The sequence below is a fragment of the Cnephaeus nilssonii genome, assembly GCF_951640355.1.
Source record: "Cnephaeus nilssonii genome assembly, chromosome: 18".
Taxonomy (NCBI): domain Eukaryota; kingdom Metazoa; phylum Chordata; class Mammalia; order Chiroptera; family Vespertilionidae; genus Cnephaeus; species Cnephaeus nilssonii.
In genome coordinates, this window is record NC_137089.1 from 38,703,972 (window position 1) to 38,717,807 (window position 13,836).

The 13,836-nt window shown below is 49.0% G+C and overlaps 1 protein-coding gene across 1 annotated transcript; it reads right to left on the reverse strand.

Annotated features, from left to right (window-relative positions):
* Nucleotides 1–444: 444 nt before the first annotated feature.
* Nucleotides 445–12,308, reverse strand: PRDM14 (PR/SET domain 14; the record flags this gene model as incomplete). Its single annotated transcript, XM_079796312.1, has 7 exons — nucleotides 445–672; nucleotides 2,254–2,355; nucleotides 5,439–5,641; nucleotides 9,801–10,071; nucleotides 10,673–10,830; nucleotides 10,919–10,972; nucleotides 11,609–12,308. The coding sequence occupies 7 exons, from the start codon at nucleotides 12,306–12,308 to the stop codon at nucleotides 445–447; spliced, it is 1,716 nt and encodes a 571-aa protein (XP_079652438.1).
* Between the last annotated feature and the right edge of the window lie 1,528 nt (nucleotides 12,309–13,836).

Consider the following 13,836-nt stretch of genomic DNA (forward strand, 5'->3'; position numbering starts at 1 on the left):
TCTGAGCACTTAGTTACAATACTAATGATGCTCTGGCTTGAGTGAACTTGAAAAGAATTTATTCTATGAAGACACTTAACAGGTGACGGCCACAAACATATCATAATTGGGGGCCCAAGGAAAGGCTTCTCTTTCACCCCAGAAATTCAACGGGGCCCCTCCTCTCTGGGTTTTTTTCTTTTCCAGGATGCTCAAGCACTATTAACAGCCAGCTTTCACTACTTATCGGTAAATTCACCAAAATTTCATTCTTATTGGAATTGACGGAAACCATTTCTTCGAAAGCTATTAAAACCAGTTGATAAATCTGGTCATTGCAGCTAATTGGTCAGTCCCATTTTTCAGTAGAACCATCACTTGTTCACACAACACACACACACACAAGAAAAATAAAGACGGAAGCCGAGTCCTTGGTTTCCCCCTGGTCCCCAGCCTGTCTGAGGGCTAGGAGTCTTCATGAAGCTTCATGTGGGAGCACAGGGCGTCTTGATCGGGGAAGGTTTTCCCGCAGCTGCCGCAAGAGCAGCCCTGGCCCTCCTTGTGGGAGCGGCGGACGTGGCTGTCGTGGGCGGCGTGGGACGCGAACGATTTGCCACAGTGCTTGCATTTGAAGGGCTTCTCCCCCGAGTGCTGCCTGATATGAGTGCGGAGGATGCTGGAGGCAGTGAACTTCTGCCAGGACAGAAAGCAGAAGGAAAAGCAACCTTCCATCAGCTGGCAGACCAGTGAAAGGACGGGTTTCCTTTCCTGGTTACTATCGCTCATGCCACCCCTTCGTTCTCCAGTTGATGAACCCGGGGTAGCACCCTCGGCCAGCAAGAGTAGCCTTGATAGAAAAGGACATGATCCATGTGTCGTCCTGACTGGTTCCGAGTAGCCCTGGCTATTCGAACAGTGGCTTTCCAGGGCCTGAGATCACCTGGGGTCTAGTTAAAAATGCAGACTGACAGCCGTAGCCGGGAGAATGTGCCCAGTAAGTATACTCTTTGGGGGTAAGAAGGAACCTGCTTTTAAACCAGCAATTCTGATGGGGGAGGGGGGGTATCCTAGGACCCCACTCCAAGATACACTGCACTACAGAAGGAGCAGCTAATACTGGCCAATGTCTTTGCATAAGTCAGTTCCATATTGGTTTTTTCTTGTGGACTCACATGTACTCAGAAGAAATAATAGAGATTCTGTGTGCCCTTTACCCAGTTTCCCAAGGGTTACATCTTACAAAATATAGTATCACAACCAGCTATTGATGTTGACAGTTCAGATAACGAACACTTTCATCATTAAGATCCTTCATGTTGCCCTTTTGTAGACACACCTACTCCCTCCCACTCCCGTTTCTTTCCTAAGCAGTGGCAACCACTCATCTATCCTCCCTTTCTATAATCTCATCATCTCAGAATGTTATATACACAGAATTGTAAGGATGCAACCTTTGGGTTATTGGTTTTCCTCACTTGGCATAGTTCTCTGGTGATTCCCCAGGCTGCTGTGTATACAGCCCATGCCCCTTTTATTGCTGAGTGCATTCCATGGTGTGGATGTACCACGGTCAGTCTCATCCCTTACCCCCCAAGAGGACATCTGGGCTGGGGCTGCTATGCAATAAGCTGCTACAAACATTTGTGCACAGGTTTTTGTGTGAACATATAAGCAACTGCAGGGTAAAGAAACTGCCCAGATGGTTTGCAGAGTGACTAACATTATAGATTCCCAAGTATTTGCTATTCTTACATTATCTTTTCTTGGCCACTTCTTTTCTTCTCCTTATTTATAACCAATCCCCTCATTCATGTCAATACTATGCTCTGACCTTTGTCACTTTCAGGTAGAAATGTATTGACTTTGCTTTTGGGTCCACTGACAGTGACATAAAACACCAGTTTAAACCAGTGACCTCAGACTCGAGGGGCTGGGAGAGAAGCACTGAACAATGAGGTGTCTGGGCATACGTAGGGTTGGATCACTGCTCAGTAAGGTGTACAAGCTGTCCTTGCACAGACACCCAGACATGGCCAGTCTTTACCAGATTAAATGATGGGAGTCTACTGTGTAATCTGGGGTGTATTTCCTCATCACACGTGCCCTTAATGCCAATTTGGCAGTAGGTCGTTGTATCTGACCATCACAAGCAAATGTGAGCATATTTGGGGGCAGAAACGGAGTTAGGTAAGCCAGGCTTTATGCTTCAAGTTCCTATCCATGGACACCCAAACAGAGCTCAAGGCAGATCCCTTACAAGGAGGTTCCACCTACCTTCGTACAGTACACACACTGGTAGGGCCTGTCTCCAGAGTGAACTCTCATGTGCTTGTTTAGGCTGGAAGACTGAGAGAAAGATTTCCCACATGTAGAACACTAAGGCAAAAAAGAATAGAGTTGGAGTCACGTCTTCCCCTAACAAGTTCATTTCCCCATGATTGTTAACTATTGTATTTATTTTGTGTGTTATCAGAGAATCAAGCAGGCCCAGGCCGAGGGTCTATTGTTGTAGATAGACCTCCTGGAACTACACGGAGGAATCCCGCAGCATGGGCTCTGGTCCAGAGCCTGCACGGTGCTAAGGTCATCTTTGGATGTCAGTTTCTTCAGGTGTGAAATGAGGGAATTTAATAGGATCACGGTGTTTAATAGAGGCCTGAATTAGTGCTGCCCTGTCAACATGCCGCTGTGTGACCAGTGACCAGTGTGTCAATTAAACTCAGAATCTTTGTTCCCTGATTTTCCTTGAGGGCAAAATACCTACTCTGTTTTCCTTACAGGGTAATCACTGTGCAATTTATGGTATTAAGCATATAGTAGGCACTCCATAAATATGCTTAATACCCTAATTTTGCCCTAACCGGTTTGGCTCAGTGGATAGAGCGTCGGCCTGTGGACTCAAGGGTCCCAGGTTCGATTCCGGTCAGGGGCATGTATCTTGGTTGCGGGCGCATCCCCAGTAGGGGGTGTGCAGGAGGCAGCTGATTGATGTTTCTCTCTCATCGATGTTTCTAACTCTCTCTCCCTCTCACTTCCTCTCTGTAAAAAAAATCAATAAAATATATATATTTAAAAAAATACCCTAATTTTTCTTTTTTTTAAAATTTCTTTATTGATTAAGGTATCACATATTTGTCCTCATCTCCCCATACCTTAATTTTTCTGAAGTGCTTGAAGTTTAAAGAATGGGCATATATTATTGTTACTGAAGCAAAATAAATAAATAAATAAATAAATAAATCACATGTTTTGAGATAATATTGCAAACAGAACAAATTATAAAAGGGAAGTGATTAGAAAAAGAAACTGTTCTTAGAAACTGAAAACAAACAACAAAAAAGCACCGAATAACTGAATAGACACAGCTGACTGCTGAAGACTAAATACATGATTTGGAAAGTAAGATTAGGAAACTTCATGAGAAAGCTAAGCAAAAAATAAAAATAAAATATTAAGTTAAGTACAGGGAGGTAGATTGAACTTAACACCTGGCCAAAAGGAGTTCCAGGAGAACAAAGGCCTAGAAGACAGATAATAACCAAAGAAAGAACAAGATCATTCCTTGAACTTAGGATTTGTGCCTTCAGATGGAAAGAGTACCTTGTATTCCACTGTGTGCAAAGCAGGAGAAAGAAAAATACATCCAATTTTGACACATTCTATTAAAATTTCAGAACTCCAAAGATAAAGCAAAATTTCCACAAAGAAAAGTGGTTATTTACAAAGAAATAAGAACCAGATTGGTGCCCTGGCCAGTTTGCTCAGTGGTTAGAGCGTTGGCCCGTGACTGAAGGGTCCCAGGTTCGATTCCGGTCAGGGGTGCATACCTCGGTTGCAGTCTCTTTCCCCAGTAGGGGGGTGTAGGAGGCAGCCAATCAATGATTCTCATCATTGATGTTTCTATCTCTCTCTCCTTTCCTCTCTGAAATCAAGAAAAATACATTTAAAAAAAATTAGCCTGCTATATTTAGCCAAACATTTAATTAACTGACCCCTAAAGCTTTGGCAGGGTTAGACCAAATTATTTCATGGGCCTTATATGGCCCTCAGACTGGAGGTTCCCCACCCCTGGACTACAGGGGTTTCCTGACATTTTTAATCTATGTCCCACTTGAAGTTTGTTTGACAAATTATTTGAAAAGGGGGTGCATTTAGGCTTAAAAGCTGGAAGGAGGATTGTAATGCAGGGGTTTTCATTGTTGGTTGTATACCCACATCTTCTGTTATTTTTGTCAATTTTTTTTCCTTTTTAGAAACCCATTATTTTTGTTAAAAATCTTTTATCTTCACTGGAGCTTTTTCTTCTATTAAAGTTAAATTAAATGTTTTCTTTTGGGCTTCAATGGAAATGAAATATACTTTATCATTTTAAAAGTTAAGTACTACTCAAGCTAAAGTAAATGAAATAAAGAAAACTAAAAGAGAATAAAAATGTTAAGCAATAAAAATCAGGAAAAACCTCAAAACTCCAAACACGAGGGCAAAGTGCCATGGGAAATTCAGGTTAGATGTTGGGACAGTAGCTACATGTGTGCTTCTTGAGCTCTGACAGAATTCTTGGCTACAGATTTGAAACCCAATGTTAAACAATATTTAGTCCTGATAAAGGAGGGCTTGCAAAGAGAAAATAATGAAAGAAGCCTTGGGCACACCAAGTATGACACGTTATTATTCCTTCAGTCTACCAGAAAAACAACTCTTTTGAAGGTCAGATCACTTTCTTTTCTTTTTTAAAAAAAATGTTTGTATTGATTTTTAGAGAGAGAGGAAGGGAGAGGGATAGGTAGAAACATGGATGAGAGAGGAACACACACACACACACACACACACACACACACACACACAGGGGATCAATCAATTATAAAAATAATCACAAATGGATAACAGAAATAACTACTTCTATGTAATACTGTTCACTGCATCATCATTGGCGAGACATGCGCAAAACAGGGGATTGGTTAAATAAATCATGGTGCAAACCATCTGATGTACCGATATAGCCATTATATTTACAAATGAGTTTGTGATATCTTAGGTCAGAAAATTAGCCTCATAATCTTCAGTATGATCTAAGTATATTAAAAATACAAACATAGTGAAAAGAATTATACCTAAGATGTCTTAACTTTGGGCCATAGCCTATCAGGTGGCTTCTGTCTTGTTTTTTCTCCATAGCATATTTACCAAGCATGCACTATATTTTTATGTTAAAAAATAATTGGAAAAGGGAAAAAACAAAAAGAAAAAAATGAAATGAAATAAAATTGGAAGTAAAATTTTTAAAGGATCACCGAGTTGAAACATGATGATCTCTCTTTACTTCCCTCTCAATCACAGGTCCAGAGTGACAGCAGGCACCGCACCCAGGAGGCCTTCAGTGTGGTTGGGGTTCTGGGAGGGACCGGAAAGCCAGTCTGGGCCATGGGTGGGATCATTTGCTAACAGAACCAAGTTCTCACCTTGTGAGGCCGGTGCTTCTCATGAACGTGGAGGATATGGATTCGAAGCCGGTCCCGTTTCTCGAAAGATCGTTTGCACTGAGAGCAGGGGAATTTCCTGTCACCCTGGTCCACGCAGGGGGTGTACTTGAGATGCTTGTCTCTGTAGTATCTGTAGGTAAACACCTTTCCACATCGGTCACATCTGTACCCTTCTGCAGACTCTGTCAAATACGGGACGGGAGCGGTGGCTTGGTCAGCAACCTTATCATTCTTACTTCCTCCAAGGCAGCCTGTAAAGCCTTTCCCTCATTGTTGGCAATTTTAAACATATACTAAAGTAAACATAATAAAATAATAAACCCTCGTGTGCCCAACACGAAGCCTTGACAGTGACCAACTTGGATAATTTTGTTTTCATTAATATCACTTCCCTGCATGATGGAACACTGATTTATCACTTGGTTCATAAATACCTCACACCATAATCTTACATTGACTGGCACTTGTTACAAGGTTAATAATATAACCAAAACATGCCTACTCTCCGTGTCCCTGTGTCAGACCAGCCAGAGCTACAAGTTCAAAACTGTTCACCCAGGACAATGATGGACACCAGAGCTCACGTCCCAGGCCTCCCGAGGCTGTTCCCCTTGACCCCATTTATGAAGTCTTAGGCACTCTCTCAGCTGATGGTTCACTGCTCTGAATGTGGGGGGAGGATTCCAGAGCTAGAACCTTCCCATAAAAAGGAGGGATGACAGTATCTTGCCTTCCCTAACACATAGAGTTCTCATGATGGTTAATTTAATTCTGACACTTAATGAGTTCTTACCGCCATGAGTGATACTATCGCCGAGTGATAGATAAGACTGAGAAAGATAAGTTATCAATGGAAGAGCTCGGAGAGAGAGAGAGAGAAGAGAGGGTGCTGCTGCTAGCTGGTTTGGCTCAGTGGATAGAGCGTCAGCCTGCAGACTGAAAGGTCCCGGGTTCGATTCCAGTCAAGGGCACATGCCCGGGTTGTGGTCTTGATCCCCAGTGGGGGTCATGCAAGAGGCAGCCAATCAATGATTCTCTCTCATCATTGATGTTTCTCTCTCTCCTTCTCCCTTCCTCTCTGAAATAAAAAACATATATATTTTAAAAAGAGAGAGAGAGGGTGCTGCAGATTCTAGCAAAGAGGTGCCAGGTGAGGGTTGTCTGCGTGTTGGGAGGAAGGGAGAGGACAGGAGCCACCTACAGGGGTCTCTGCCAGGGCATTGGATTCCAGAAGTGCCTCCCCTGAGACCTCATTGTCTGGCCCCAGGGAGGGAGAAAAGAGCCAGGAGTGAGTATATGCAAGAATCTGGAGATGGAAATCTTTTCAGGATCAGGACAGCAGGGAAGCTATCCATCTGGGGCTTTGTTAGTTAACAACTGCATCCCAGGCACGTTCGACAAGTGGCTAAGGAAATAAACCATTCACTAAGTAAATAACCAGGAAGGCAGCCGCCGCCCCCAGGACAATCCATCGCCCAGCCCAGTCTACCACTTTCATTGAGGTGCTAATCTTCTCAGAACCCCCGTGCTGCAACCGTTTTTGTTCAGAGCTAGAATCTGGTCAGAAATACCTGGCCTTCCTGCTTCCTGCGATGGGAAAAGGGGGTCTTACAGATGGGGCCAGTGATCTTTACAAATCAAAGCACTAAAACACACCAAAATGCAAAATATGGGTATTAGCGTGCGTTCTCAAGAGAACAACCACTTAGGCAGAAATGACACCCACCTTTACTAATTAGACTCAGGTCTTTGGAAATTGATCTTCATTTCATTCTAGTCCCTTTTCCTTCTTCCTCCCCTCCGCTGGGTCAGCTGCTCTTTCTCAGCCAGGGCTTTCCCAACCCTGATTCCCATGCTTCTTGCCCCACCACAGTTCACACCAAATTTTGGAAGGATTAAGAGGAAGGATTAAGCATTTTCACATTCCACACCTCCAGCCCCCAAAACACACACTCGGCAGGCTGCATACTCAAATAACCCGCCCACATAGGGTCCAGGACCCCCGCCCCCCACGACCTTAAGAGAAAGGTTGTCACCCATCCTCACCAAAAGCCTTGAAGAAAACCTGTCCCAAACATTCCTAACAGCAAACAAATGAATTCATCCATAATTGTTCCCAACAAATGGAGTCCTTTACAAGTCCCCCCCCACACACACACACACACACACTGTCCAAAATACACAGCATTTTACCAGTGCCGGGAGCAACGGAGAATTTGGGTAGCTACAGGCTCGGTTCCCCACACTTACCATTAAACCCTCATCCCTGTTGCTTATATGCTGTGATCTCTGCTATCTGCATATTACTCCATGTGAATACGTCTTCATTTATTTAAGTATTCTACTATTGAGCACTTGAGATTGTGCTTTTTCACTAATACGGGTGGTGCTGTAGCAAAAATCCTTGTGGATAAAAAAAAATCCTTTTGGACTATTTCCTGAAGATAAATTTCCAGAACAGCATTACTTAGACATCAACAGTTATGAACATTTTAATAGCTCGATACATCAGGTTAAGGGATTTTTCAAAAAGGGGAATGAATAAATTTGGGGAAGTTATCAAGCATGTATTTGTCTCAAATCTATTTTTCACTTTTGTTTTAAAAGCAATGGGGATGGGGGGAGGTAAGAGATCAACCGAAGGACTTGTATGCATGCATATAAGCATAACCAATGGATGCAAGACACTGGGGGGGGGGGGTGGAGTGGGGGCATGTGTGGGGGAAGGTAGGGGAAGGTCAATTGGGGGAAAAAAAGGAGACATATATACTACTATTTGTAATACTTTAAACAATAAAAAAATAACATAAAAGCAATTGGTAAAAGGGGGACATCTCTAATACTTTCAACAATAAAGATAAGTTTTAAAAAATAAGTAAAAGCTATTGGTATATTTTGGGAAATGACCAAAAGGCCGTGCGTGACGTGGTGCTAAGTATGTGACAACTCTGAGTCCCAGCACTTTAGAGATCCCACCACCTCACTCCCACCCCCACGTTAGGGTAGGAGGACGATAGCTCACCCAAACAATTCGGACAGGCCCTTGTTACTTGGACTCTGGAAAGATACCTCCCATTATTCACCTCCTAATCCCTGGAGAACGTGTGGTTCCTTGACTTTGGCTTCACCACCCCCCAGCCTGAACTGCCTTCTCTCTTCCAGCCTAACACCCTCCCTCTCCACGCGCCCCCGCCCCCGCCCCCCCCCCCCAGCCCAGCCCCAAATTTCCTCTCATCCCTAAAGCAGCTTTTCCCAATTGAGTCAGCCTCTTCCTCCTTCATTCAATCCACACGGGGCTCCAGGAGCAGGGGATACGAAGGTTTAGGGTTACTCCCTGGCCTGAAGGACTGTCTAGCTCGAAGACAGGCATGTAGACAACCAGTACAGTGTGTGATGAATGCTATTCCCACTGGCTTTTCCCTGCTACTCACGGCACTTATTGTAACATAAGGTCGTCTGCTACCCGATCACACACATTACAGTAATTTGCACTTGTCCTGTGGCACCTACAAGATCAGTGATTCCCAAGGCTCACTCTGAGAGCCTTTTTAAAATGCAAATTCCAGAGGCTCACTCCCAGACAGTGGGTTGGTGGTCTTCTAGCTCCTGGTTACTAAAATGAGGTCCAGGGGCCAGCAGCATCAGCACCCCTTGGCAGCTTGACAGAAATGCAGAATCTCAGGTCCCAGGCAAGAATGAGAGTCTGCTGCTCCCCAAGATTGCCCAGGCATTCACAGCCACATTAAAATCGAAGAGTGAATCTAGCTCAATGCTTGTCAAACTTGACTGAGACCCCACAGTAGGAAATACATTCTCTGAGACCCAGCCCCCACACATATATCCCTGCGAAACAACAACTTCACAAACAATACTTGCTCTTACTTGAGATTGACATCAATATTTTCTATCCTACTTTATGCTTATTCTCTTTTTTCCTTCCATGCACATCTCCACCACTGAATTGATTTCTCACCCCACCATCTGAAAACACTGCTCTGGAGTGACTTCCCAGGCTGTGTTAGCCTGAGCAGGCAGGACTCAGAAACTGGCTCGCCTAAGGCAGAGGTCGTGTCCATTTATTTCACTTTTATTGTCTTCTCTGGGTGGAGGGTGAGGGGGTACAAGAAAAGGGGTCCTTGTGAATAGAAGCAGCTTCAGCAGCTTTGGGAAGATGAGGGCCTCGTCCTCCAGCTGGGTAATGCCCCCTGGTTAGAGACACTCTCAGTTTAGTCTCGGCTCGAGCCTTCAGGGGGAGGGGAGCTCCACCAGCTGCCCAGCAGCTGCAGGAAGGTGTCCTTCCACCGGGAGCGCCTCACTGGCGAGGCAGAGGCGTGCACTCACCTTCAGAGGGCCCAGGCGCCTGCGTCCCCTGCTCCGTCACCTGAAGGCTCACGGGAATGTCCAAAAACTTTTCGTAGCAGTCTCCGTACCACACAAGGAGCTCTTGGTTCTGGGAGATCTCTTTGCAGCTCTCGTAAAATATCTGCCCTTGACACTGCACGGCAACCAGGTTCTGCTCCTTGGGGAACCGGGCACAGTTGACGTAGGACATCCAGTTCCCTGCACCTCCTTTTCCATCTATAAAGTGGCTCAGACGACCATCTTCAAAGATCTAAAAGGTAGAAGGCATGGAATTTGAAATTTACATGTCAAAAACTTATTATCCAAATCTCACACGGAAGTCATATTTATATTAAAACAACCAATTAGTTTTGTATTGTATCCCAACCAAGTTTTCATGCATATTAATGAAGCCAAGCTTTCTTTCTCTGCTCTTGGCAATTTCACTGGCTCAACCTGTGATTAACCTCTTCCACATCCATACACAGTCAAGAGTTTTCGTTTTTAGCTAACTTCATAGACAAGTGACAAAACATTTTAAATTTGGGTTTATTTCCCTTGGCATCTTCTCAGCATCACTAGATGCTATTAAAGCAATTGTTTTTGTCTATAATTAAGCACAATGTATGGATTCTTTTAATGTGTATGCTCTGGCTCATGTTCACAGACTAAAATGACGTAGGGCACCACAGGGCGCCTGGGATTTCTGCAGGTGTTATTGGTCAAGGTCATGGATTATGAATCACGCCCCACCCCTTATATTGCAAAGCAGGCAGCACAGCCAGCAGATTACTGCCTTGTCCCCTCTCCCAGGGGGGCACAGGCCAAGATGTTCCTCCTGCTGCCACCTCCCCACAAAAAAACACACTTACCTCCCACATCAGAGAATTGTCTCCGTAGGTCTTGACTTCACTGGCGTTGACCACTTTACCTTGAAAGGGTCCAAACCTGACTCCTTTGGCAATGAGGCTATGGCAGAACACACCAAAATGTGGGACTCCACCAAACAGCATCTGCCTGAGGCAGAGACCTAGGGGAACCCCAAACAGAGAAGTGGATGAGCAAACTCTCACTGCATTAGGCTGAGGAAAGAAATCTAAGCAAGGAGACCTGCCTACCTTCTGGCAGTTGAAGTGCGTCCTGATCCAGAGCTTGAGGAAGACACTCAGACCCTAGAAAAAGGCAGGGGTAACGTCTTCTTTCTCATCCCAAAGAATTATGAAACCCTCCGTGCTCCCTAGAGGTAACCATTTTCCTCAGTTTGATGTTTATATTTTTCCTGCTCCTTTTACATACACCATTTCTCCTTTGAGACACAAAACAACCCTTGTAAGGTTGTGAAACGAACCCCACTTGCAAATTTAAAGAACTTGAGGATCAGAGATAATGCTGACTCTGACTAAGGTCAAGGTCGATGGATGCTGAGCTGGGACTCCATGATCTGCATGGGGCTCTCATGGAACTACCTGGCACATCCTGGTAGAATCCGAGTCCAGTGGACAAGCCCAGGGCAGGAACCATTCTCTCCTCACCCTTAGCTCTCACTACAACCAACCTCAGGAGTCACACAGTTAAGCAAGTAGAGTTCAGACGTGAGCCTGGCCTTCCCAGGCTCTGCCCTTTGATAGAAATCCTGATAGAAGCCCTCACATGCAGCTCCCCACCTCTTCCGGACTCACATTCACCCTGAAGTGCCCCCTCCCCACTCTATTCCCCATCCATCCATCCATCCATCCATCCATCCATCCATCCATCCACCCACCCACCCATCCATCCTAACCCCGGGAACAAGTGAGTCCTGCCTTTACCAGCGTTGTCTGGGGGGACCAGGAGGCCGGAAGCTGCATGGTGCAGGCGCTCCGGCGAGTGCTCCAGGCCGGGAAGGAATCCGTACAGGACTAAGTGCAGGTCCTCCTGGGTGAAGTGGTAGCGAGGAGCCGGCTTCCTCTCCTGGTTCGGGAGTTTGGGGTCCTCCTCAGACCGCTTGCTGGGGAAGTGCGGTAGGAACTGGGAGGTCTTCAGCCCCTCGGGGAACAGGGGGGCCCCCAGAGGGGGCGGCGGCGGCAGGAAGACCTCGGGTCCATAACACTGGCCACTGTCGCCTCGACCACCCGCGTGGGCCAGGTCTTCCCCGGTGGCCCCGGCGTAGTCGCGGCCGCCGCTCACGAAGGGCGGCAGCTCCTTGAAGGCCGGGAACGGGTACCACGGGGCCAGCTTGCCGGGCCAGGGCAGATCGTAGAGCGGCTCCCTCGGGAGGGCCAGGCCGGGGCTCAGCAAGGGCGGGGCGGTCCGCAGGGCGAAGGGGGCCACGGCCGGGGGCGCAGGCACCGCGGGGACGGGGAAGGGTTGGTAGTCCTCCCCCGCGGCGGTCAGGCCGTTCCCGTGGGGTCCGTAGGGTGCGAAGGGCGCGTAGTAGGGCGCCAGGTGTTGGGGGCTGCTCTGGAGCCTCTCGGGCGGGTAGCACACCCTGTCCGGAGGTCCGGCCTCACCCGGCGACCGCAGAGCCATCCCGGGCCTCAGCGCGGCGGGTCTGCGGGGAAGCAAGCGCGGTGAGAGGGCGGGCGCGGGTGCTGCGGCCCGGCTCCGGCCCGCCAGCCTCCACCCGCCGAGGCTCCACCCGCCCCGCCGACCCTCCACCGCCAGAGCCTCCACCCGCCGAGCCTCCACCCGCCGAGGCTCCACCGCCAGAGCCTCCACCCGCCAGAGCCCCCACCCGCCGAGCCTTCACCGCCAGAGCCTCCACCCGCCGAGGCTCCACCCGCCAGAGCCTCCACCGCCAGAGCCTCCACCCGCCAGAGCCCCCACCCGCCGAGCCTTCACCGCCAGAGCCTCCACCGCCAGAGCCTCCACCCGCCAGAGCCTCCACCGCCAGAGCCTCCACCCGCCGAGCCTTCACCGCCAGCCTCCACCCGCCAGAGCCCCCACCCGCCGAGCCTTCACCGCCAGAGCCTCCACCGCCAGAGCCTCCACCCGCCAGAGCCTCCACCGCCAGAGCCTCCACCCGCCGAGCCTCCACCGCCAGAGCCTCCACCCGCCAGAGCCTCCACCGCCAGAGCCTCCACCCGCCGAGCCTTCACCGCCAGCCTCCACCCGCCAGAGCCTCCACCGCCAGAGCCAGCCCCGGGTCGGAGGGAATCGGATATACTCCCAATTCGATCCCGCAAGCCCCACCTCACAAACAAAACAGAAACAACGGCCCGGCCGGCCGGTGTGGCTCAGTGGTTGAGCGTCCACCTACCAACCAGGAGGTCAGGGTGGGTTCCTGGTCAGGGCACAGGCCCGGGTTGCGGGCTCCGTCCCCGGTGGGAGGCGTGGAGGAGGCAGCCACGGATGATCCTCTCTCACCACTGAGGCTTCAATTCCTCTCTCCCCCTTCCTCTCTGAAATCAATAATTATATATATATACACCACTATATATATACATATATATAAAGCAAAACGAAAACCTGGGTCCGGCCAGACCCGACGGCCAGTTCCGGGTGAGGGCCGGCGCCTTCCCTCCCACACGCCTTGGCCCTCTTGCTCCAAGTGCCCCAAACCCGGCTCGTGCAAAATAAACCTGTTCTAAGTGCCCCTCCCGCTCTCCCCGGTCCAACCAGACTCTTCGCAGGGCCGGGGAGCCTCCGGGGCGAGCGGCACCCCCAGCCGCTCCCGCGTCCCCGGGGGAGGGCAGAGCCCAGGGCCCGCTCGCAGCGCGCAGGACGCGCTCCCGGAACCCGGGTTCGACCCCGCGGACCCAGGCGGTCTGGCTGCCCGGAGAAGGCGCCACCTTCGGCGCCCCCCGAGCTCCGCAACCAGCGCCGGGTGTCCCGCGCGGACCGAGTCCCGCCACTCGCCCCACGTCCCTCCGGTCACCCCAGCTGGGGTTGCCCCTCGGGAGCAGGTGAACCGCGCGCCGGGCCGGCTCTCCAGCCCCAGCGCCGCCGCCCCCCGCCCCGCAGGACGGCGTTGTAATGGACACAGGTTCACCGAGGCCGCAGCACCGAGGTCCTCCGGGCCGGCGGGCCTGGGGGGCAGGATCAATGAGCCCAAGAA